Source organism: Ipomoea nil, unplaced genomic scaffold (assembly GCF_001879475.1).
Source record: "Ipomoea nil cultivar Tokyo-kokei standard unplaced genomic scaffold, Asagao_1.1 scaffold1971, whole genome shotgun sequence".
In the NCBI taxonomy this organism is placed as follows: Eukaryota; Viridiplantae; Streptophyta; class Magnoliopsida; order Solanales; family Convolvulaceae; genus Ipomoea; species Ipomoea nil.
Window position 1 is genome coordinate 21,717 of NW_017618399.1, and position 24,131 is coordinate 45,847.

Sequence of the window (24,131 nt, forward strand, 5' to 3'; positions counted from 1 at the left end):
AAACCCTTTCACGAGTTGTGAAAGAAGAGTGGAGTATGCTTTGTTAACAGCCGAACCACTATAAAAATCTCTCTATCTCTCCCTTATTATTTTCACTCATTTATCTGCTTGCATATCATCCACGATCATCAAACCCTAATCTTTTATAACGATAGTGTGCAAAGAAACATTAAGAAGAATACATACATTTTCCGCTGTGCATTATCGTTTCGTGTTGGGCTTGAAAATTTGAGAAGAGTCTATTCTCCCCCCCCTCCCCCCCCCCCCCCCCCCCCCTAGACTCTCTGTAGTCACTACCGGAACTAACACGGCGTAAGAGCGTAGCTCTAATACCATGACGCAGAGCGGTTACATGAATGGTGAGAGATAAAAACAGACTGAAGATATTATTCAAGATGATAGTCCATAGCTTTACACATTGGCTTATATACAGAAGGTAAAGACAGGGACGATTATAACAAACACTTATTGGGAGATTACTCTAATGCCCTTTGTGTTATTTCCCTCAACTGGTAAAGTGTTGTTTATGATGTGTTTCACCTTCGTTGTCACGTGTGCTGCAATCCCTCATCAAAACATACAGTTGGAATGAAAATTTTGGCAATTTTACAAAATAATGTATGATTAAAAGAATTTCATAAAAACACAGTTAACTGACAAGAATTATGAACCCTAGCTAAAGTAAATTTCTCTAACTCAACCCAGTGCAGTTTGAGCTAACAGTTTCAAGAATATAATTCTTTTTCATTCCACGTACCCCAAATTTATGTAAGGGGCAAGCAACAATGTAGGATCAACACATTGAGGGAGTGAAAGATGTGCCAAACCTGCATTATTAAGTACTCATTTCTTCACAATGTAACCCAAAATTACACCAACCTTGCTGACAATGATGACAAACATGAATGAAACGCCACCACTGCGACTTTTGTGAATGTCGCGCTTCAACAGTTCCTGCATGTACACATAGTTAAACCCATTGCAAGCAAAAACTACACCAAATAGTTGAGAGTAGAATCACTTCAGTGTTTCTGTCCTTTACTTATTGTTAAATGTTAAAACTGCCTAAGAGTGAAGCAAATTAACAAATATTTGAAACAACAAGATAATACAGAACATAAATGCCTAACCAGTTCTTGGCGAAGTCTGTTGTTTCGTTGAACTGCAGCAAATTTTTCCTCAGTCAATTTTGAATCACGTAATTTTGTCTGAAAATTTAAATTTATGAAAAGTTCAACTAAACCATTTGGCCAGTAAAGAGTTGTCAAAATACACATCCATATACACTCAACCACATGCTTAGCCTATTTGCAGTAGCTACATTAAACTACTCAGAGGATAGAGCTTAGTAGCAACTTCAATTCACCTCTGAAGATTTGTCATGGGAATCACTAAATGATCTTGTAGCCTGAAAGCAACAAAAAAGCATGCTATCAAACACAATATACTGCTAAAATTAGAGCAAGAACTGAACACAAGTCATGCATGTAAGAGGAAAAGGATAAATAATAAGAAGGATTGGATTTCAGGAGTAACAGCCTCAAAACCATTATTTGGATTGCCATTCTCTAACAAGGTTGGACTTTGTGATAAACCTTCATCCGAACCTTCTGCAACTGGCGACGGTGATTGTGATAAATCATGTAAAGAATTTAAATTATTTGCCTGATTACCATTTCTGAAGTAATGTTTTTTATAGTTGTACCAGAACCTGCAACTACACTCTGAAAGTAAAAACTTGTCCCTACATTGCATGTCAGCAGGCATCTCCTTTTGTGCCTGCGTTGTTACTACACAAGATGGAAACTTGAAAATCAATAATTACCCAAAACTCCTTTTCAATACTAACAGTCTTAACACTACAAATTTTTTTAAAGGGAAAAAGGAAAATCTTCACTAATACACTTGCAATTTAACAACAAAGAACAGTAATAAATAGTCGTCATTCATCAAAATTTCAATGTACACGAAAAAACTTAAGAAAATACCTATGATATCACAAGTGGATCGAGGAAAAACAACCCCCATATTAGGGCGAACACAGTACTTTTTTGAATTAGTCGTCTTAACCTATACATTTACAGAAAGAAAAACTCAATCAAATCGAAATTTTAAAAAAATAAATAAAATCGCTGTGATGTGTAAACATCAATCTAAACCATCATACAGAATGCATACATTCCACATTCATCGACGAACACATCAACATGAAAATCATATGTATATACTTCACCTTGAAAGTGACATGATTTTCAGTTTTATTCGACAATTGAATCGTGCAAGAGATCTGCTTCTTCAGCTCAACTGATCAAATGCACAAAAACAAAATTAAAAATGAAATCAATTGCGAGCGAAGGAATTAGGACGATAAGAAACGATACTTCATCCTCAAATTCTTATTGCATTGATTATCCTTCTCTACTTCAATTTGGTGCTATATATTTGTTTTTATGTTGTACTGTGTAGACTTACGCTGTATAGTCTAACAACTTTTTACAAAAGAATCTTTAGGGGCTTTTAATTCTAAATTTTCTTTCACATTGCATCGTCAAAACCTAGTTTACACTTATTTCTAGTTAACATCAAATAATATAATGTTCGTTATACATTGTACCCAATTAATTAATACCAGCCTTGCCTTTACTACAAATATATATTTGCAAGAGCAGCAGTAGCGCGCATTTATTTTCCCTTCTAATTCTAAAAAGGAGCTTGCAGCAATTAAGTAATTACAATATATTAATATATATATATATATATATATATATATATATATATATATATATATATATAAATTCAATTTATACTTAACGTGATGAAGACTTTAAACCATGCGCATTAATGCATTACGCTGCCTGCCGTAAGAGTTACGTACCTCACTGCTGAAGATTCACAGTTGCAGATGTCTATTGGAAGAAAATTTTTAAAATATATAAATGACTAGATATGATAGTTGTTCCTATTTTTATTTTTCACACCTCATTCATCTGAAACCTATTCTTGAAATTTCAATTTAAACTTCATCAGAGTGTGAAAACGAAATGTCTCCTCAAACGAAATTTCAAGTTAAACCAAAACTTAACAAAGACAAGGATCTAGCAATTTTACATGGGATACAGGTGATCGAAATGCTGCAAATCAACATCCAAACTGACTCATAACCTGGATCTTTAATTTTTGCTTCTCACTATTGTTTCAATAGCTAGGGTCATATGGTATTGAATTTTCCAAAGGACAAATGGTAAATTAATTCTCGAGTCTTGACTTCCATAAAAAATTGACTTAACATGACTTGTTATGGTGGATAGGTAGTCAATTTCTGGTTACATATTCAATCAAATATTTATCATTATTGGTATACATTTATAGTATTTACTTTTTAAAAAATCCTTGATGTTTCATGTAAACTTATGTTGTCGCAAAGTCTTTACTACTTGATATAATATAATTTGATTAAGTAGTGTTAATAGTAAATAGTCCCATGGAAACATGGCAAGTAAAGAATAAGAATTTAGTTTACTTATATATTGAGCAACAAATTAATTTTAAAAAAAAAAAAGAATTACATTACTTTATTTTATATATATATATATATATATATATATATATATATATATATATATATATATATATATATATATACACTACACTTATTTCAAAACATCCGCTGACACTTTGCACCAAAAAAAAAAAAAAAAAAAAAAAAAAAACATCTACTTAAACTCTCAAATACTTGAGCTATCATAATAGAGACGAATTGAAGGTGACAACATGGCAAATAGTTGTATGCAAGAAGCGAGCGAAAACAGAGAAGGAGATAGAGTAACTGAAAATCTAGATGAATGTCCCGTGAGAATCATGAAGCAACTATATGATATTGAATGGTATTTCCTTCCCTTTCCAACTATCTATTTCAATTTCTGATTATGGTAAATTTTACAATGAAGAGAAGTCATCCTACTTATTACTGTGAATAAAAGGAGTAATATTATCTGTGATCTCACTTTTTACTTGATTTTTTTTTTTACTCCGTAAAGATGTGCCATGAATTGATTGATCTAAAAAAAAAATAAAAAAGATTACAATTTTACTACATAATGATATATATATATATATATATATATATATATATATATATATATATATAAATTTCAATGCTCATTTATATTTATAGAAATATGCATATAGTATCTTTTTGACATTGTAAAATGTTTTAATTATTAATGAAGCCTGATTGGATTTATCACACCGGACTTATTTTGTTGATTTATGTCCTCACATTTTATTTATTTCGTTACATGTATATATTTTGAAATATATTTGTATAATATACTGTTAATATAGTTTTTTTTGTAATATTTATTTTAAGATGCTTTATGCCATTATTACATGCATTTCCATTATATATATTTAAATATTATTTTTCAGATACGTTTTGCATTTAATTTGCAAGTTTTGCTGCATTCTCCTTTAAAAGTTTAAAAAAAAAAAAAAAAAGAGTTTTCCCAAGGTGATGATTGATTATATTTATCAGAGTAAAAGACATTTTTGGTCCTAGACTTATAGTGGCTTTGACAATTTTAGTCCTTTATAAAAAAATTTGCCATTTTATGGACAGAGTTATTGTGGCGAGGACATTTTTGGTCCTCCGTCTATATTTCTGTTAGATAACCGTATGAGAGAGGGACAATTACGTCAATTTAGGCTATCTCCTTCTATCTATTATATCAATGTGTGTTTGTATTTGATTAGTAACCTGTTTGGCGGCTTCGATTCTCCGGCAATTTCTTCGTACAACTGCAACTTGGACTCTCCGACTCCCTCGAATTATGACCGAGAAGAAAACAAAACACACATAGATATATAGATAGAAGGAGATAGCCTAAATTGACGTAATTACACCTCTCTCAGACAGTTATCTAACAGAAATATAGACGGAGGACCAAAAATGTCCTCGCCACAATAACTCTGTCCATAAAATGACAAATTTTTTTATAAAGGACTAAAATTGTCCAAGCCACTATAAATTTAGGACTAAAAATGTCTTTTACTCTATTTATCAGAAAATGTATTTTCATTTATATATATATATATATATATAGAGGAGTGATCACATGTGGCCATGTTGTTAGGTGTGGTCATATGGTCAATTATAGACCATTAGATTAGATAGATCTAATGAATCATATTAATCAAGATTTTTTCCAGTATTTTCGCGCACATTCTACTACCCAGCGAACTGTAAGGGTAAACTTGTCATAAAACACCGGAATAGGGAAAATCACATTGTTGTGTGTTTTATTACACTATTGGTGCATGTTGTCAACACTGTTGGTGTATTCTGGAACCCGATCGCTATAAATGGCCACTGTAATTAGCATAACACGGGAATACACCATTGGTGTGTTTCACTGTGGTGTGTTTTATTGCACTATTGGTGTATGTTGTCAACACTATTGGTGTATTCTGGAACCCGCCCGCTATAAATGGTCACTGTAATTACCATAACACCCCCACTTACTAAAACGCGCAAAAATTCTCAAAATTACCACTGCCTTTAGATTAAACTGATTCAACGACACAGATACAACCACACGACCACACCTAATGACATGACCACATATGAGCGTTTTTCTATATATATATATATATATATATATATATATATATATATATATATATACCTCATTTGTCAACTGTTTGCAATTGAGGAACAAATTAAAATTCATTCACATTTTTTAATTGGTGCATAATCAATGATTATTAGACCAGTTATCTAGTTGCTTTTTGGTTTTAAAATAAAATCTAATTTAATACAATCTGATTAAAAAAATTTATTACCATATTATATAGCTAGATTTGTATTTATTAGTATTCTGATCTATCTATGTTTCAAATTTAGATAAAGTACAAATTAAAAGCACTCTATATCTATGCTTTAATTTTTCGCAGGATTAAACCATGAATCAAAATAAAGTTGTTTAATTTCCCATTTATCTTTTTCATCTACTCTAAAATAACTTTAGATCAACATAAACATGAGTTGGTTTTGAGTACACTCTAATCTATCACTAATATATATATATGTACAACAACTTTGTCAATTTTAAAAGATAATTTTAATGCTATCAAATTATAAAGCACTTGAAGACGAGCATGCATGAGTTAATTAATTATGAATTTACACATTAATTAATAATTAAATTGAAGTGAGTTGAGTTTTGAGAGAATTTAATTCATAAAAAAATTGAGTTTCAGGAGGATAAGAAAAGTGGAGTATGAATACAAAACCGAGAAGATTGAAAAGTGTTTGGTTAAATTCAAATGTGAACACATTAAAAGCGAGATAACTATAATGAATGGAGTGCTGCAGCTGGAAGCCTATCCAAACCCTGAATACTTGAAGGATCATGTTGAGGGCAAGCTCAAATGCATAATAGAAGAACTTGACGATGTGATTTCTTTCAAGTTAAAAGATAGTGGGGAGGAGGTTGGAGAGGATATTATTGATCCCCACGAGTGGATTCAACGGCATGAATCTTCTTCTTCTTCTTATTCCAAGCTTGGTTTAGTGCAAAAGGATGAAATCGAAGTTTCAAAATGGTTGTCCGCCATTGCTAAGAGGATGGAGAAAATCAGAATGTTAGTTTCCCAATTCAGCCCCCAGCACGAGTGGCTTCTAGATTGAGAAAAGGCTATTGAACACGAGTGCATGTAGTGATATGTGCATTGAAGAGAATGTATGGGTGGTAGTTGCGAAACTTAAGTTTCTCCGAAAGTTAAAGGGTGTTGCTCTTACACATGCAAGATGCAGATTTGAACTCCCTCAACTCCCAAATAACTCCTCACACCTTAGTGAAGTTGACCATATATATAATTGTTAACTTCAATTTTAATGATGTTTGCAATTTACTAAGGTTCACTAGAATGTGATGATGTAGTAGATAGATATGGTTTTGAACTTCCCCCACAGCTAAGGAAACTTGAGCTAAAATGTTATCCAGATTATCAGAATTGGCCAGCTTGGCTCAAGAGGCATCCTACCTTGGAAACACTTTACATCGTTTATCCATGGGGGATTACTGCTTTCCCGGATGATCTTATGCTACCAAAACTCTAAGTTTTGATCTTTCCAGATTTAACTAAGTTTGATCATGATATTGTATGTGTAACATGGAATATCTTGTTGCTTTCCCTCTATGAAATTGTTGTATGCCTTGCACTCTAGATCTTCATCTTATCATTGGATCTAAGGGTGTTTCACTTTTTTTTTTTTTTTTTTGCTTTTCATTCCTCCAACCCAATTAATTAAAACCAGCCTTGCTGATGATGACATTTTTCACACATCCATCAAGTATCAAATCACAATATAGAGTTTAGATATCGTTCCACTGGAGATGGCTCTTGTAATGTTAGGAATTGATGTAAAGTGGAGTTAAGCACAAGCTAAAACTACCCTTTTAGAAGCTAGACCTATCGATAAGGAGTTGGTTTGATATGATTAAGCTAATAACAAATAAGACAAGTAAAACAAAGGACCGGGACTTGGTTGATTCAAGCTTAGATGCCAAATATTGTACTAAAGATTAGGGAATTAAACAAGGCATAGGGTAAGTGAGATGCACAAAAGTGTCCAAATATCACTCACGTAGCTATTTGGACTTGCAACCTAACCTTAAACTCCACTCTCGTGGCAATTCAACCCAAAGTTGCCCAAGCAAGAACACAAGGCATAAATTCTCCTTAATACCCGAAATACTCTCGTATTGGGCATTAAGTGTGTGAATGTGTGGCTAGTGTACAAGCTCTACTCTCGTAGCAACAAACACACTCCAAATCAAGCATATAATTGGGATCCAACAATCATACACAAATTTCTCAACAAACCCATTTTACACAACAACCCTAGATCACCCAAATAATCCCCTTTATGCAATACAACTCAAATAGGCATCAATAGCAAGAAATCAAACCAAATCCTAGTCCCAAAACACTTGGCTACTCATAATATAACAATAGATACACAATATTAGAAGAGAAATTGAAAGCATAGATGAAAAGTAAAGAGAAGAGATGAATAAGAAAACTTCTCTATTGAAGCCTTGAAATCCAAGATTTGCAATGTTCTTGAGCTTGGAAATGGAAAGGAAACACAAATCTACACTAATCTAAGCTATTCTAAACTAACCCTAACTAGAGAAATGAAAGGGAAATGAAAGATATGTTTTGGGGTGGAAAAATCCCCTTAAAAGGGTAAAAAACGGGCTGCAAAAAGTTGCAGAGGGCTGGCCACGGGCGTGGCTTCACCCGTGGCCAGAAATGCAGGGCACACTGCCCAGTGGCCACGGGTGTGGCCACGGCCGTGGCCAGACCCGTGGCCACAGGCAGTACTGTGCACTGCCTGTGCACTGAGGTCGTCTTCTAGGCCAGTTTTTACCCTCAAAACCTTTGAATTAGCCTTTGGTGCTTGAATCAAAGTTGTAACCCTTCAAGTTAGCTTTCTAATGATATAAAATTCACTTGGTTTGGACATTCCTACGCAGAGATATGATCAAAAAACCGAGCAGTGGACGATTTGTGCGGAAATTTCAACTTCTTGCTCTTTTGCTCCACTTTTGCTTTTGTTTGTCCAAATGACCAAGACCAATAAACACACCATAATTTGGCTCTCTAAAAGGCGTTTCTCCATCTTCATAGCTTCTCATCGACTCCCATTGACTCTACATGCATCCGAAATGCCCCAAAAATCACTCAATTCATCTAAATCATCAAGAATTACTCATAAGCACACAAATGAATCAAATGAGGATACTTCGGACAAAATTATAACAAATAACAAGGAAAATAAGCTTAAATGCAATGTGAAATTATAAACTTTTAGACTCTTATCAACTCCCCCACACTTAAACCTTTGCTTGTCCTCAAGCAAAAACAAGGACTAAACCACCAATATAGTACTGAAGTTGATCATACTCCCACTGTGCACAACTTAACAAACCACAATCCAACTCGACACAACACAACTTGTTTCAAGAATCATCTTAGCATTCCACACAAGTTCCATTCTCAAGCCAATAACCAAGCACCAAGATTATTATAGAACGTGAGGATCAAGTGTGCACAAATACTAAGTTGAGATTATGCAAAACTTGGCTTTTTGAATGAGATTCCATAGGCTTGCCCTTCATACTCCCACTAGTTCAACTCTAAGATTGCATGCTAAGATCAAGTAGGACTTTTATTAGGCTTGTAATGAGGCTAAGGGTGAATGATTGACAAAGAAGGGGTAAGGAAATCAAACAAAAGAGAGAACTTTGCACTTATTCACAATTGAGATTGGAAGAGATATGACATCAAAGAACTAAGGAGCAACTAACAACTAAACACAAAACAGCACTCTAAAGTAGTGGAGGTTGAGAACAATTTTCAAAGCAAACTATCAAACTTTTATTGAACTTCTTCTTTATCATTTCTTCATCTCTTTTCAACATTTTCGTGACTTTTTTTTTTCAATTTTCTCATCATTTTTTTTCTCTTTTTTTTTTTTTTTTTCAAATCAACAAAGAAACTTTTTCAATAAATCTAGATCATCACACTTAGATAACATTATAGAGAGTGTTGCTAACAAAACAAGCTCCAAAAAGAAAAAGAATCACTTCCAACAAAAAGAACAAGTGCACTATTCTCTCAAGGGTGGAGGGAAATATTTTGGCTAAGGTTTAAGGGTTAAATGACAAGGGTTAACACAAGAAGAACAAACGCAAAGGGGATTAGGTGCTTAGCACTTATTGAACAAATAGAAAAGGCTCAACGGGGACAACTAGGGGTAAACATATGTGTACAAGGGTAGGCTTAAAGGCTTGGGCTAAATAAAAATGGCCTAAATCATTTCAAAACATGCAAATCTTAGATTTCACTTAGAGAGTAATGAGGGCAAGTTCTAGCAAAACAACCATTACCGGAATCTCACATAAGCCTTCACTAGCAATGCACAACACACAAGATCAATAATTTATTCAATTATTAGGTGGTTAACAAAGTCATTGGCAAGGGAATAGATCAATCATGTGTTACACATTGACTCATCAATCACAAGTTGCATTGTAACAAGTTCCACCAAGCAAACCACAAATCAACAAAGGGGAGTAATCACAAATTCAAGTATATAAAGGCAATTTATTCAACGCAAAGCACAATGAGTCATCCAAGCAAGGTTTCAAAAAGTTCAATTTTTTTTAGTTCAATTTTTTTTTAGAAAACACCCAAACTATCCCCTCCCCCACACTTAAAGGCTACATCGTCCTCGATGTGAAAGAAAATAAAGCACGAGGGGAGAAAATGGTGGCACAATAAGCACAAGGAGCACAATCTCTACTATCTACATTAAGTAAAGCACTAAACACATTTAAAGAAAGTAGAGAAGGTAGATGAGACTCCCCTAATGAATCTTCTTGTGCCAAAGAATCATCATGAAGCCTTCTTGGAATTGAGCATACTCCTTAGTGTCACTCCTAGAGTCAAGGGAATATACACATGAAAGCACAAGTGAAAGCATAATAAATCAAAATTCAAAATATAAAGAAAAAATAAGATAAAATGCAATAAAGTGAAAGATAACATGGGGTGCCTCCCATGAAGCGCTAAGTTTAACGTCACTAGCTCGACTCAACCTTTCAAGTGTTCAACCATCAATGGATTGAAGGAGAAAAATTCCCATCTTTCTATCAACCTTTTCTTCTAGGTATTTCTTCAAGTGGTGGCCATCAATAAATTCCATTAAGCTCATCTTCACCACTTGAAAGTTTAAGACACTAAGCTCATCCAAATCAAACTCCAAGAATATCCCTTCCTCAAATCCATTTTTGATCCATAAATCAAATGAGGTCTTCTTCCTAAAGATTGGGTCTTGATAATACTCAAGAGCTTGATCATTTTCTTGGTCTTCACTTCTTTTCTCTTCTTGACTTTCCTTTTCATTTGCAAATAAGGAGAGTCTTGGATCTTTCTCATGCACCAATAAGAAGTGGGAATCCTTTGATTCAAATATAGGCCAATGCGGGCCTCCACTTTCAAGAACATCAACTCCTCCCGGTTCCCACACTCTTCTAAAGTCTTCACTAATGAGAGTATCATTCATTGGAGAGCATTCATCAAATTCACCGTGCATGTTATCAACTTCACTCTCATTAACTTCTTCTTCAAATGGGGTGCTTTGCAAAGATTCCTTGCCACCATCATCTTGAATCTCAATTTGAGTCTCAATCTTGTCTTCTTTCTCATTCAAATGGTTGGATTCAAGACACTCCTCAAGCACTTCATTTTCAAGATTTTCCCTTACATTCTCATCTCCATCAACCTCATCCCCTTCATTAGATAAGGGAAACTCTTGTTGAACCTCTTCGTTGGACAATGAATCTTGAATCGGCTCTTGAGTTGCCCAACTTTGTACTTGAGCCATCATGTTTTCCGATTGAGTTTGTAACTCATCCACTCGTGAAGACGTTTGCATTATCAAACTCATCAATTTGGACATCATCTCGGGCTCTTGATCAAGGGATTGAAATCCTTGTTGAGGCTCTTGGTAAGAGGGCTCTTGAAATTGGCACAAATGTTGGTAGTTAGGAGCCAATGTATAGCAATTTTCGACATCATGTGCTCCTCCACAAATGGTGCACCATAAAGGTTGTGGCATGGTAAATGGTGGCGTGCCTCCTTGAAAAGCTTCTTGACTCATGTAGGCAAGATTGAGATGTGGTTCTTGTTGTTCCATTTCTCCATATGTTTGGCTCATATTCCAATTCATTTCGTATCCATAAGGAAGAATTTGGAATGGTGGTAAGGATCTTTGAAACTCATACCCATACATATTTGAGCAATTAGCACTTGAGCACATAAAGCAAATAAAAACAAAGGAAAAAAAATGGTCTAGTCTCCTAGAATAGTCATTCACCAATGTTAACTACCACAAAACAATCAAAACCAAGCCATCCCCGGCAACGGCGCCAAATTTGATGAGGACATTTTTCACACATCCATCAAGTATCAAATCACAGTATAGAGTTTAGATATCATTCCACTGGAGATGGCTCTTGTAATGTTAGGAATTGATGTAAAGTGGAGTTAAGCACAAGCTAAAACTACCCTTTTAGAAGCTAGACCTATCGATAAGGAGTTGGTTTGATATGATTAAGCTAATAACAAATAAGACAAGTAAAACAAAGGACCGGGACTTGGTTGATTCAAGCTTAGATGCCAAATATTGTACTAAAGATTAGGGAATTAAACAAGGCATAGGGTAAGTGAGATGCACAAAAGTGTCCAAATATCACTCTCGTAGCTATTTGGACTTGCAACCTAACCTTAAACTCCACTCTCGTGGCAATTCAACCCAAGGTTGCCCAAGCAAGAACACAAGGCATAAATTCTCCTTAATACCCAAAATACTCTCGTATTAGGCATTAAGTGTGTGAATGTGTGGCTAGTGTACAAGCTCTACTCTCGTAGCAACAAACACACTCCAAATCAAGCATATAATTGGGATTCAACAATCATACACAAATTTCTCAACAAACCCATTTCACACAACAACCCTAGATCACCCAAATAATCCCCTTTATGCAATACAACTCAAATAGGCATCAATAGCAAGAAATCAAACCAAATCCTAGTCCCAAAACACTTGGCTACTCATAATATAACAATAGATACACAATATTAGAAGAGAAATTGAAAGCATAGATGAAAAGTAAAGAGAAGAGATGAATAAGAAAACTTCTCTATTGAAGCCTTGAAATCCAAGATTTGCAATGTTCTTGAGCTTGGAAATGGAAAGGAAACACAAATCTACACTAATCTAAGCTATTCTAAACTAACCCTAACTAGAGAAATGAAAGGGAAATGAAAGATATGTTTTGGGGTGGAAAAATCCCCTTAAAAGGGTAAAAAACGGGCTGCAAAAAGTTGCAGAGGGCTGGCCACGGGCGTGGCTTCACCCGTGGCCAGAAATGCAGGGCACACTGCCCAGTGGCCACGGGTGTGGCCACGGCCGTGGCCAGACCCGTGGCCACAGGCAGTACTGTGCACTGCCTGTGCACTGAGGTCGTCTTCTAGGCCAGTTTTTACCCTCAAAACCTTTGAATTAGCCTTTGGTTCTTGAATCAAAGTTGTAGCCCTTCAAGTTAGCTTTCTAATGATATAAAATTCACTTGGTTTGGACATTCCTACACAGAGATATGATCAAAAAACCGAGTAGTAGACGATTTGTGCGGAAATTTCAACTTCTTGCTCTTTTGCTCCACTTTTGCCTTTGTTTGTCCAAATGACCAAGACCAATAAACACACCATAATTTTGCTCTCTAAAAGGTGTTTCTCCATCTTCATAGCTTCTCATCGACTCCCATTGACTCTACATGCATCCGAAATGCCCCAAAAATCACTCAATTCATCTAAATCATCAAGAATTAATCATAAGCACACAAATGAATCAAATGAGGATACTTCGAACAAAATTATAACAAATAACAAGGAAAATAAGCTTAAATGCAATGTGAAATTATAAACTTTGTGGATCTAAGGGTGTTTCACTTTTTTTTTTTCTTTTCTTTTCATTCCTCCAACCCAATTAATTAAAACCAGCCTTGCCTTTAGTAAAAATATATATTTGTAAGAGCACCAATAGCTTGCATTGCACGATTAAATTAATGTGAAAGTTAAAACATTTCATTACTAAAGTTTGTACATAAATAAAAAATAAAATAAAAAAGCAAAAGATGAAAAGATCAAATGATAATTTTAGAAATGTTTTATTATTTTATAGTTCAAAATTTTTTTTAAAAAAATTTATAGTTTCTAATCATCCGAATCCAAAATAAGTTCGGACTGACATACTCGAACTCTTAAAAGAATCCGTTAATTTTCAGTTTGATCTTCAGTTTTTTTTTTTTTTAGGGTTGATATGATCTTCAGATTTAAAAACACAAAATCCAAAAATTTTTAGATAACTTATCTAAATCGGGTCGAATTAGAACCGTGCACATCCTAATATTATGTAATTGTTAGAGCATTATCCCTACTAAGGGATAATTCATAGTTTTTGTCAGTAGAAAAAACTTGAGGTTGGTTTTTGCAAAACAAGAAATAATGTCAGGAATTTAAAAAGAAAAAACAAAAAAACAGATAAACTACTAAAGATGCTCTTATTATGTTCAAGGATCAAAACAATAAACTATTCCTTTGTCAAATCAAAATCCTGAAGAACCAAACACTACCAGGGGCCTCTGAAATCTGGGAATGTTGGGAAAGATGGGATTATGGGACCAATTCAAAAAGCAAATTGGACAAGAATCATTCCTTTAATTTGTGTACACCGGCCAAATCCTTGGCTTCAATCTCAATTCCCTTCTTCACTAATTTTTTTCCCACCAATTTTAGAGCTCAATTTCTTAAACACCAACGAACAGGCAGGGAGACGGCAACCTGTTCCGTTTGGAACAACGAAATTGAAGTGAAAGGGAATGATTAGCCTATGTCTCACCAGGAAGAAGATTAATTGCTGGTCTTAATGCTAATGAATGGAGGTATGCTTCATTCGACTTTTGTTACTCAAAGACTCTTGGCTTGTCCAATTGGCTTTTTTTCACGATCATATATACCTCCTACTATACTTTCAAAGCAGGTAGGTCAGTATACAAGAAGCCTTAATTAAGCACTCTTTCAATCTCTCTTTCCTTCAGTGTGCATTTACTTTACGTTGCCCCATTCATTATATCTTCAATGAGTTAATTCCAGCATTAGTCTTCTGAGTATAGTGATTTTTTACAATTAGTCATTGTCTTTTAATTTGGACAATTTTGACACTGGACTATTAAAATCTTTCCAATATTGGTCCTTCCATCATCTTAGTGTTATTTAGGCGTTAAGTTCAGGGATAAAATTGTCCTTTCATTGCATAGGTTCCTTTTCCTCTCTTCAGTTGATCATAATGCATTGCACTGCGCCGGAAAGGAATTGATAGAAAAGAGGGTTTAAAGTACTGAAACCCATTTCCAATCAAATTAACCAAAATACTGAAATTGTAAATAAATTATATTGTTTCAGTCGTCCTAAAAAATGCAGTATTTCAAGCTCAGCCGCGGCACAGGCAGCGGCAGCTCCATCGTCGTCGCCACTACCAACTCCTTCTCCGACGACGACAACCACTTCTCCGGCCCTTACAGAGCCGCCTCTTCGAAGGACCTCTACCTGGTATACATGGGCAAGTCTCGCCGCCGATACCTGTTCCGGGAACTAGCGGAGCGCTCCGGCAGCTACTCCGACGAGTCCATCGCCATTGGATGCAAAGTGGTGCTATTCGAACACTTGTTGTGCATTCTTGAATAATAAAAAATAAAAATAAAAAGCATTCTAACATATGAACAATGCGAATATCAATCAATACTAACCATAAAAGAAAGGGGTTCTGAAGCCTGCTAATAGAACATACATTAATCCAGGACCTCATCTCACTCTGCAACTCCTTTTTCAAACTACCTTCATTAAATTTGAAGCACAACTTTCAACCAAAACGCTGCTGCAATCACAAAACCAACCAACTCATTCAATTCTATTTCTCCAACACTAATCCTTCCAACAACTTGATGGCTCAAAAGTGGAAAAAAATACTCTCAAACTAGCTTTACCATCTCCCTTCCCATTCCCTTTATCCCCAATCCAAACATCCACTAAATCCCCAATCGGCTTAATAAGGAGATCTAAAAGTGGATGTTAGATCCGACAAAGAAGGGAGGCGAATGGACTCCTCAAAGCTGCCGTCATTCAGTCGTTGGGTGAAGCAGCGCCACCGGTCTAGGAGTGGTCGGGCTAAACCTAGCGGTCTTCGAGCGGCAGCCTTTTTCCGACTGGTCGACGTCGTGGGCTTCGATCTTCGCTGGCGATGGCCTCAACTGGGAAAAGATAAGCACAAATGCAATAATATTATCTTCGCGACGGGATGCGGCGGAGTACAGTGCACACCTTTGACGGCTACGAGAATGATGACTGCTTGAGGCGGATGAGGAGCTCCACCACGACAGCATCGTCGGTCATCACCGTCAAGTTTACCCCTGAACCAATCGTCCTTCAATATCAAGTTTTAGCTCGAAAAATGGAAAGGACAATTTTACCTTTGAACTTGACGCCTAAATAACGGTAAGATGACGGAAGGACCAACATTGAAAAGATTTTAATAGTCAAAGTGTCAAAATTGTCCAAATTAAAAATTGATGACCAATTGTGAAAAATCAACATAGTTGGAGCACCATTGCTGGAATTAACTATATCTTCAATCATTATGTCTGCAATTGAAATTATTAAAACATTTACAACTAACAAACAAAAAGTGAGAACTGAGAAAGGAAAACAACAAGCTAAATATTCCTTCCTCTTAGCAGACACATCAAGTAAAGAACAAGAAAATTACTAATGTATTAAGCAATGTATATATATAACAAATAAAAAATTAAATATAATGAACAAGAATTACATTACTTACTCATGCATATACCCTAATCATCCTAATCATTGATTATTACACAATATATAGTCAGTAGTCTTGGATTTGCCAAGGAAAAATGGCAAAATAATTCTTCACCATGAACTTCAATTCATCAGAGTGTGAAAATTAAACGAGCACTGCCCTTCTAGTAACTCACTCTAGCATGTTACCAGCCCAGAAAATCAGAATCTCCAGCTAGCTAGCCACTTGCTTTCTTTCATAAATCTTTTCTTCATCACTCTTAGATAAGGCAAGTAAAGAACAAGAACATTACTTATGTATTGAGCAACGTAACGTAACAAATCAAAAACGAACAAGAATTACATTTTCCAAAGGAAAATGGTAAATTAATTCCCGAATCTTGACGACCATAAAAAGATTCACTTAATGTGATGTGTTGTGATGGATAGGTAGTCAATTTCTGGTCACATATCCAATCAAATATTTATCGATCATTGCTATACATTTATAGTATTACTTTTATAACAAAAAAAATGAGAGAAAACAAAGTTAGTCAAAAGTTGGGAAGCAATTTTGTGGCGCGCGAGAACTTCTGCTCACTATCAATTCTGAATGCAGTTTAATTAGTACACATACAAGAAGCCTTAGCTTAGTGCAGTCTTCCCATCTCTCTTTAATTTACTTTACCCCAACATTTCATCTTCTGTGTTTATACTCACCCAACAATTTGACACCACCAATTACAAACACAAGCACAATAAAAGTTTAAAATATATATCTAAAGTAAATATTCCCTTGTTCTTAGAAATGCACCGTAAGTAAAGAATATAAGGATTACTTAAATTTTGAGCAACATAACAACTCAAAAACGAACAAGAATTATACCATTTGATTATATACATTACACTTCTTTCTTCTAAAGTTATTCTTGTACTAGTCATAATATAATATATTACGGAGTATAATATAATTTGATTAAGTGTTAATAGTCCCCTAGAGACTGGTGAAATGTTGCAAAGTAAAGATTCTTTTATTTTTAGACATGACAAGTAAAGAATAAGAATTTAGTTTACTTATATATTGAGCAACAAATTTAAATAAAAAAAAAAATTACATTACTTTGTTATATATACACTACACTTATTTCAAAACCTCTACTCACACTTTCAAATACTTGAGCTATAGCAAATAATAGAGACGAACTGAAGGTGCAAACATGTTGGCAAGTAATTGTATGCAAGAAGCAAGCGAAAATAAGGAAGGAGAAAGAGTAATGGAAAATCTAGATGAATGTCCAGTAAGAATCATGAAGCAACTATATGACATTGAATGGTATTCCTTCCCTTTCCAACTATCTCTTTCAATTTCTCATTATGGTAAATTTTACAATGAAGAGAAGTCATCATACTTATTACGTACACTCTGAATAAAAAGAGTAATATTATCTTTATTTTCACTTTTTACTTACTGTTTTTTACTCCATAAAGATGTGTCATGAATTGATTCATCCAACAAAAAAAAAAAAAAAAAAAAAAAAAAAAAGAGATTACAATTTTACTACATAATGATATTTTTATATATATAAATAATTAAATATAAATGTCAATGCTCATTTATATTTATAGAAATATGGATATAGTATCTTTGTGACATTGTAAAATGTTTTAATTATTAATGAAGCCTGATTGGATTTATCACACCAGACTTATTTATTTTGTTGATTTTTGTCAATATAATTATGATCACATTTTATTTATTTTGTTGCACGTGTGTGTATATATATATATATATATATATATATATATATATATATATATATATATATATAGAAATATATTTTTATAATATACTGTTAATATAGTGTTTGGACGACATTGTGTTTTTAGTTTAAAACAATGTACGCAAAAAGGGTTAACTCAATGCATATTTAGTAATACAATTTTATATGTAGAGAAAAGTAACTTTTACGAATTTTAAAAGTTTTTCTCCAAAAAAAAAAAAAAAAAAAAAAAAAAAAAAAAACGAGTTTTCCCACGGTGATGATTGATTTATCACAAAATGTATTTTCATTTATATATACGCCTCATATGCCAACTGTTTGCAATTGAGTAATAAAATTTATTCACATTTTTTTTAATTGTTGCATACTCTATGATTATTAGACCTACCTGGCTACCTAGTTGCTTTTGGTTTGAAAATAAAATCTAATTTAAAAGAGTTTATTACCATTACCATACTTTATAGTTTTAAACTTTAGATAAAGTACAAAAGCACTCTATATCTGTGCTTTAATTTTTCTCAGGCTTAAACCATGAAACAAATTAAAATAAAGTTATTTAATTTCCCTTTTATCTTTTTCATTCTTATATTGATATATCGATATAAGTAACTAAAATGCATATATTTTAATCAAGGATTAGTTGGTAAGAATGTAGGATACATGTATCTTATAGCAAAGGTACGGGGTTGAGACTCATTGGTTATGGTTTGGATTTATTTTTCCCAACACTCTATTAAATAAAAATTCGATTTATGAGATTATTTTATAATTTTGAAATCCATTTATAATTGAGTAATTTAATACTTATATTTATAACAGGTGTTATTTTGTGAACTTTTATTTAATAAAAAATTGATTTGTGAGATTTATTTATAGTTTTGAAATCTATTTATAATTGAGTAATTAATATTTGCATTTATAACTAGTGCTATTTTGTAAACTTTTATAATGAGTTATGAATTGTAAAAATTATTTAACTTGATTAATTAAATAATTAATTTATATAAAATATATTTTGTGATTTAGCTATTAATAAAAATTTAAATGGTAGTTTGCTTTTTTATGAATTATTAAGTTAATACATTTGGAAGTTTCTGTTGTTTTTATTAATCGTGTTAAATATTATTCTAAAAAAAATTGAAATTGATTTGGCTAAAAGAAAATAGTATTAATAAACATCATATCAATATAGGAGATGTGTGGTTTATAATGCATTTTCTATTAATTCAAACCATTTTATCATATTAACTTAATAATGTTTCATATTTTGTTATTAATATTTTACTACGTTTTGAAGTATTTTGATTTCGCGCCCTCAATTATGATGATTTTTTGCTTCGTCCTTGTTTGTAAGAAACAATTAAACACATCAACTTTTTGACTTTCGTGTAATTAAATCCAAAAACTAATTATTTACCTGTAATTGCAGGTAACCTCTTATGTGGCATCATACGTGACATTTTTATTAATAAAATAATATTTAGCTTTTTAAAAACTTAAAAAAAAAAAAAAAAAAAAAAAAAAAAAAAAAAAAAAAAACCTTACCCGTCAAAGGCAGCCATGGCCGGCTGCCATGGCTGCCTTCCTCCTCCTTCTTTGTCTCCAAATCTGGAGGCGAAGAAGGGTATGATTGTTATTTATAAAAAAAAAAAAAAAAAAAAAAAAAAAAAAAAAAAAAAAGTGTTGAAGCTTGAAAGTAGCCATGGCCATCCTTATTCTGTGTTTGTTCATCGTCTCCAATCTGGAGATAAAGAAGGGTCCATTTTCGTTAAGGGAAAGGTTTTAAAAAAAAAACAAAGAGAGGTTGAAGGCAGCCATGGCCGACGGCGATGCTGCCTTCAGTGCCTTGTTCTTCTCTCCTTCTCCGTCTCCATTCCGTCTCCATATATGGAGACGAAGAAGGAAAAGATATTCTTTTTTTAAGAGAGAGAAAGTTGAAGGCAACCATGGTCATAGCTGCCTTCTTCTTCTCTGGCCGCCGGACGGCACTTGACTAGCAAATCATTACCGGAAATGTTTATTATTATTATTATTATTATTATTATAGATTATTTATTTTGATTTTTAATTTTAATAAATGTTTTTTTTTGTTTTTTTTTTTTAAAGTTTGCATACATGACAAGCTCAAATGATGCCACATAAGAAGTTACAAGTAAATCTTCAGGTTTTGGGTCTAATTGCACAAAAGTCAAAAGTTGATGTGTTTAATTGTTACTTTTAAAAGTTCAGGGATCTAATTGCCTCTTTGTATAATGTTCAGGGACTTATTTGACTCATTTCCCTTATTTTTTAAGCTCATTTGATTTTAAATTGTTATTCATTTTTATAAACTATAATTATTTATTTATGAAGGCACTGATGCCGTTATTGATTATTTTGCATTTACGAAAGCATCAATAATTTTTTTATGATTATTATTGTGTATGTAAATTTGTTAAATAAAAAATAAAAATAAATAAATAAAACTTGTGAGTCTTGTATGTAAATTTCTAGTTATATGACATGAAATAGTATTTTTTTTTCTTTTAAATAATTTAAATTTTAGGTATAAAAATATATGTTAAGTTTAGATAGTGCTTATTTTTTTTACATGCCCTGAACCAATAAAATGATAGGACCTGACTTGGTTACAACAAATGCCCCCAAATCACCGAAATGGCAAAGGAATCAAAAGCACATGCTTAACTTTCAATTAACATAAAATCATATGAGTTTGATATCAATTGTGCACATAAAAGTACTAATAATTAGCACTTATCCTTCATCGATCATCACTAAAATATTCCTTAGTTTAGAATTTAGATGAACATGAGTTGATTTTAAGTATATTCTAATCTATCACTAGTATATGTTCAATAATTTTGTCAAATTAATCTGTGACATTTCATATTAAAAAATTGAGTATCAGGAGGATTAGAAGAGTGGAGTATGAGTACAAAACCGAGAAGATTGAAAGGTCTTTGGTTAAATTCAAATGTGAACACATTAAAAGCGAGATAACTATAATGAATGGAGTGCTGCAGCTGGAAGCATATCCAAACCCTGAATACTTGAAGGATCATGTTGAAGGCAAGCTAAAATGCGTAATAGAAGAAGTTGACGATGTGCTTTCTTTCAAGTTAAAAGATAATCTCTATGGGGAGGAGGTTGGAGAGTTTATGGATCCCCACAATTGGCTTCGACGGCATGAATCTTCTTCTTCTTCTGATTCCAAGCTTGGTTTAGTGGAAAAGGAAGAAATCGAAGTTTCAAAATGGTTATCCGCCATTGCTAAGAGGATGGAGAAAATCAGGATGTTGGTTTCCCAATTCACCCCCCAGCTCGAGTATCCACCAATAAATAGTGGGAATATCACAAGGTATGAGAAAATGCTATCAAACACGAGTGCATGCGTTGATATGTGCATTGAAGAGAGCCTGCTGATATCGCCCATGATTGCCACTCTCAAGAAGAGCTACGACCATCTTCCTACCAAATTGAAGCTCTGCTCGCTCTGCCTTGCAGCATTTCCTGAGAACTTTGTCATCAAGAAAATCCCACTAATCTATTGGTGGATGGCAGAAGGCTTCATCACTGAAGAAGTAGATGGAGAAGAAAACATTATGGAACTCATCCGTCTGGGATTTATAGAACCATATTATTATAAAGGTGACGTTCAAAGACTCAGTAGTCTGGGAGTAGTAGGTGCTTGTACAGTGCATCCTTGGATTCGAAAAATGCTGGTTTCCATCGCAATGGACACTCAATTTTTTGAATTTTACGGTAGGCAGCAGCTGGGGGGCCAGGAGAAGAAGAAAATTAGCACTAGTCCAGGTTTTCATGGCCGGCCAGCACATGCCTGTTTGTTTTGGGATGAAGGCGCAGAATATGAAAACTACCACAGTTTCATGAGGATAATCAAGATTGTGCGGTGGGTAAAGCCTGGTCTCATTTTGTGTGAGAAAGAAATTATTAATAAAGAAATTAAAGAAGCGATGATCTCTGATGGGGTAAAAGGGTATCGTCATATGCAAGAAGTTTGGGATATGCTTTTTGCTTTTCGATTATTGATTTTGTGTGTAAGCAAGCTGCTGATGGATAATTCTGGAGTGAGAGACAGGATAAGCCCTTGGGATGGTGATGAAAAGCATGAGGCACTCTTGGAGAGGCTAAGAGAATTGGAGACTGATATTCATCAAAATGAAAAAGATGTCCAAGTTCTGTTTGAGAAGCAAAACGAAATGCAGAGTGATCTTAAAAAAGTATTAATGTGGGCAAAGGAGCAGGTTCATGTTCTAGAGATGCTGGTGTACGACAGAAAAAGGAACCGCCAAGAGTTGCAGCGTACAGAACAACTATTTGCCCGTTATGACCTTAGCTGTTGCAGTAGCAGTAGCAGCAGCCCCATTCATTGTCAATGTGGGGGTAAAGCACCACTATGGGCCATCATTAATGTTAACCAACATTACCTAAATTTGGAGGAGCTGCTAGTGTTTGGTGGGAAATTAAATAAGCTTCGAGCCCTTCACTTAGGAACGTGGAATCATATGCAACTTAGCGACAATTACATTGAAAATAGTTTGGTGTTGAATGCCCTGTTCCAAGTAGCCTGCCGCAAGCACTTGAAATATCTAAGCCTCAGAGGAGTTTCAGGAATCACCTCATTGCCTCCCTCCATATCTAATTGTTGCAACCTACAAGTATTGGACCTCAAGGATTGCTGGAATTTAGAAGAGGTGCCTTCGGAGATTGGGTCACTTTCCAAACTCTCTTATTTCAATGTATCAGGATGTTCCTCGCGGCTTGAGCGCACTAGTTTATGGGCGGTAGTTGCAAAACTTAAGTTGCTCCGAACGCTAAAGGGTGTTGCTCTTACACAGGATGCAGATTTGATCTCCCTCGACTCCCAAATAATTCCTCACAACTTAACCAAGTTGAGCATAATAGTTAACTTCAATTTTAATGAAGTTTGCAATTTACAAAGCTTATGTAATCTTCATGCTCTAAAAATAAGATGGTCGCTAGAAGGTGATGTAGTAGATACCTATAGGTATGGCTTTGAGCTTCCCCCACAGCTAAGGAAACTTCAGCTACAACGCTATCCACTACATGATCAGAATTGGCCAGCTTGGCTCAAGAGGCATCCTTCTTTGGAAACACTTCTTTTCTCTTATTCACAGGAGATTACGGCTTTTCCAGATGACCTTATGCTACCCAAACTCCAAGTTTTGTGGTTGATAGATGTAAGTAAGTTTGATAAGTCAACTATGAAACTTGGGATGCCTCGTTGGTTTCCCTCTCTCAAAGCGTTGTTTGCAGACAGACATTATGATGAAGATTTCCAGTACACTACCCGCATTTGGTGGTGTGCTACAGACCACTCCTAAGTGCACCACTTGATTTTTATTCTATATGTATATTTTTGAAAAGGAGTTTGCAAGTAATTGAAAGATTTAAGTTGCAGATCTCACTTGCATGGAGTGCACCACCTTTGGCATGAGTTTGGATTTGATACCAAATTGAAGCATGTGTACAATCTCTATTAAAAAGAGCAAATATTAATTTCGGTCTCACAAGTATTAGCAAAATGACAATTTTAGTACACATTTTTAATTCCTACCAATTTTCATTCACGACTATTATTTAAGTATCAATTTTTATCCACGGTTATTGTTTTAGTACCAAAATTCGTCACGACGGTCACCATTTCGTTTAAGACATGCTGAATTATGAAATTATTAATGATATTTTCATCATTTTTCAAATTAAGATCCCAATTTGAGCATGAATAAAGGGATTCAAACCCTAAGATCAATCTCAATTCGCAGTTCTCTTCCTCAAATTAAGGTACGATGAGGAGGAAAACTGCGAATTGAGATT

The 24,131-nt window shown here is 34.1% G+C and overlaps 2 protein-coding genes and 1 pseudogene across 2 annotated transcripts; 2 read left to right on the forward strand and 1 right to left on the reverse strand.

The window, feature by feature from the left end:
- Positions 1 to 766: 766 nt before the first annotated feature.
- On the reverse strand, positions 767 to 2,546 carry LOC109147015 (annotated as a pseudogene).
- A 1,203-nt stretch (positions 2,547 to 3,749) lies between these two features.
- On the forward strand, positions 3,750 to 6,773 carry LOC109147065. Its single transcript, XM_019294700.1, has 2 exons — positions 3,750 to 3,884; positions 6,259 to 6,773. The coding sequence occupies exons 1-2, from the start codon at positions 3,772 to 3,774 to the stop codon at positions 6,686 to 6,688; spliced, it is 543 nt and encodes a 180-aa protein (XP_019150245.1). The 5' UTR covers positions 3,750 to 3,771; the 3' UTR covers positions 6,689 to 6,773.
- Positions 6,774 to 17,622: 10,849 nt separating this feature from the next.
- On the forward strand, positions 17,623 to 23,638 carry LOC109147017. The gene is made up of 2 exons (XM_019294655.1): positions 17,623 to 17,824; positions 21,181 to 23,638. Exons 1-2 carry the CDS (start codon positions 17,709 to 17,711, stop codon positions 23,636 to 23,638), a joined length of 2,574 nt encoding a protein of 857 aa, XP_019150200.1. The 5' UTR covers positions 17,623 to 17,708.
- The last annotated feature ends 493 nt before the right edge of the window (positions 23,639 to 24,131 follow it).

What these genes read in the sequence shown, in the direction of transcription:
- LOC109147017 (XM_019294655.1), top strand. Translation starts at nt 17,709, where the DNA reads ATGTTGGCAAGTAATTGTATGCAAGAAGCAAGCGAAAATAAGGAAGGA. An exon ending in CAACTATATGACATTGAATG is followed by an intron (nt 17,825 to 21,180) that starts GTATTCCTTCCC and finishes ATTGAGTATCAG; the next exon opens with GAGGATTAGAAGAGTGGAGT.
- LOC109147065 (XM_019294700.1), top strand. Translation starts at nt 3,772, where the DNA reads ATGGCAAATAGTTGTATGCAAGAAGCGAGCGAAAACAGAGAAGGAGAT. An exon ending in CAACTATATGATATTGAATG is followed by an intron (nt 3,885 to 6,258) that starts GTATTTCCTTCC and finishes ATTGAGTTTCAG; the next exon opens with GAGGATAAGAAAAGTGGAGT.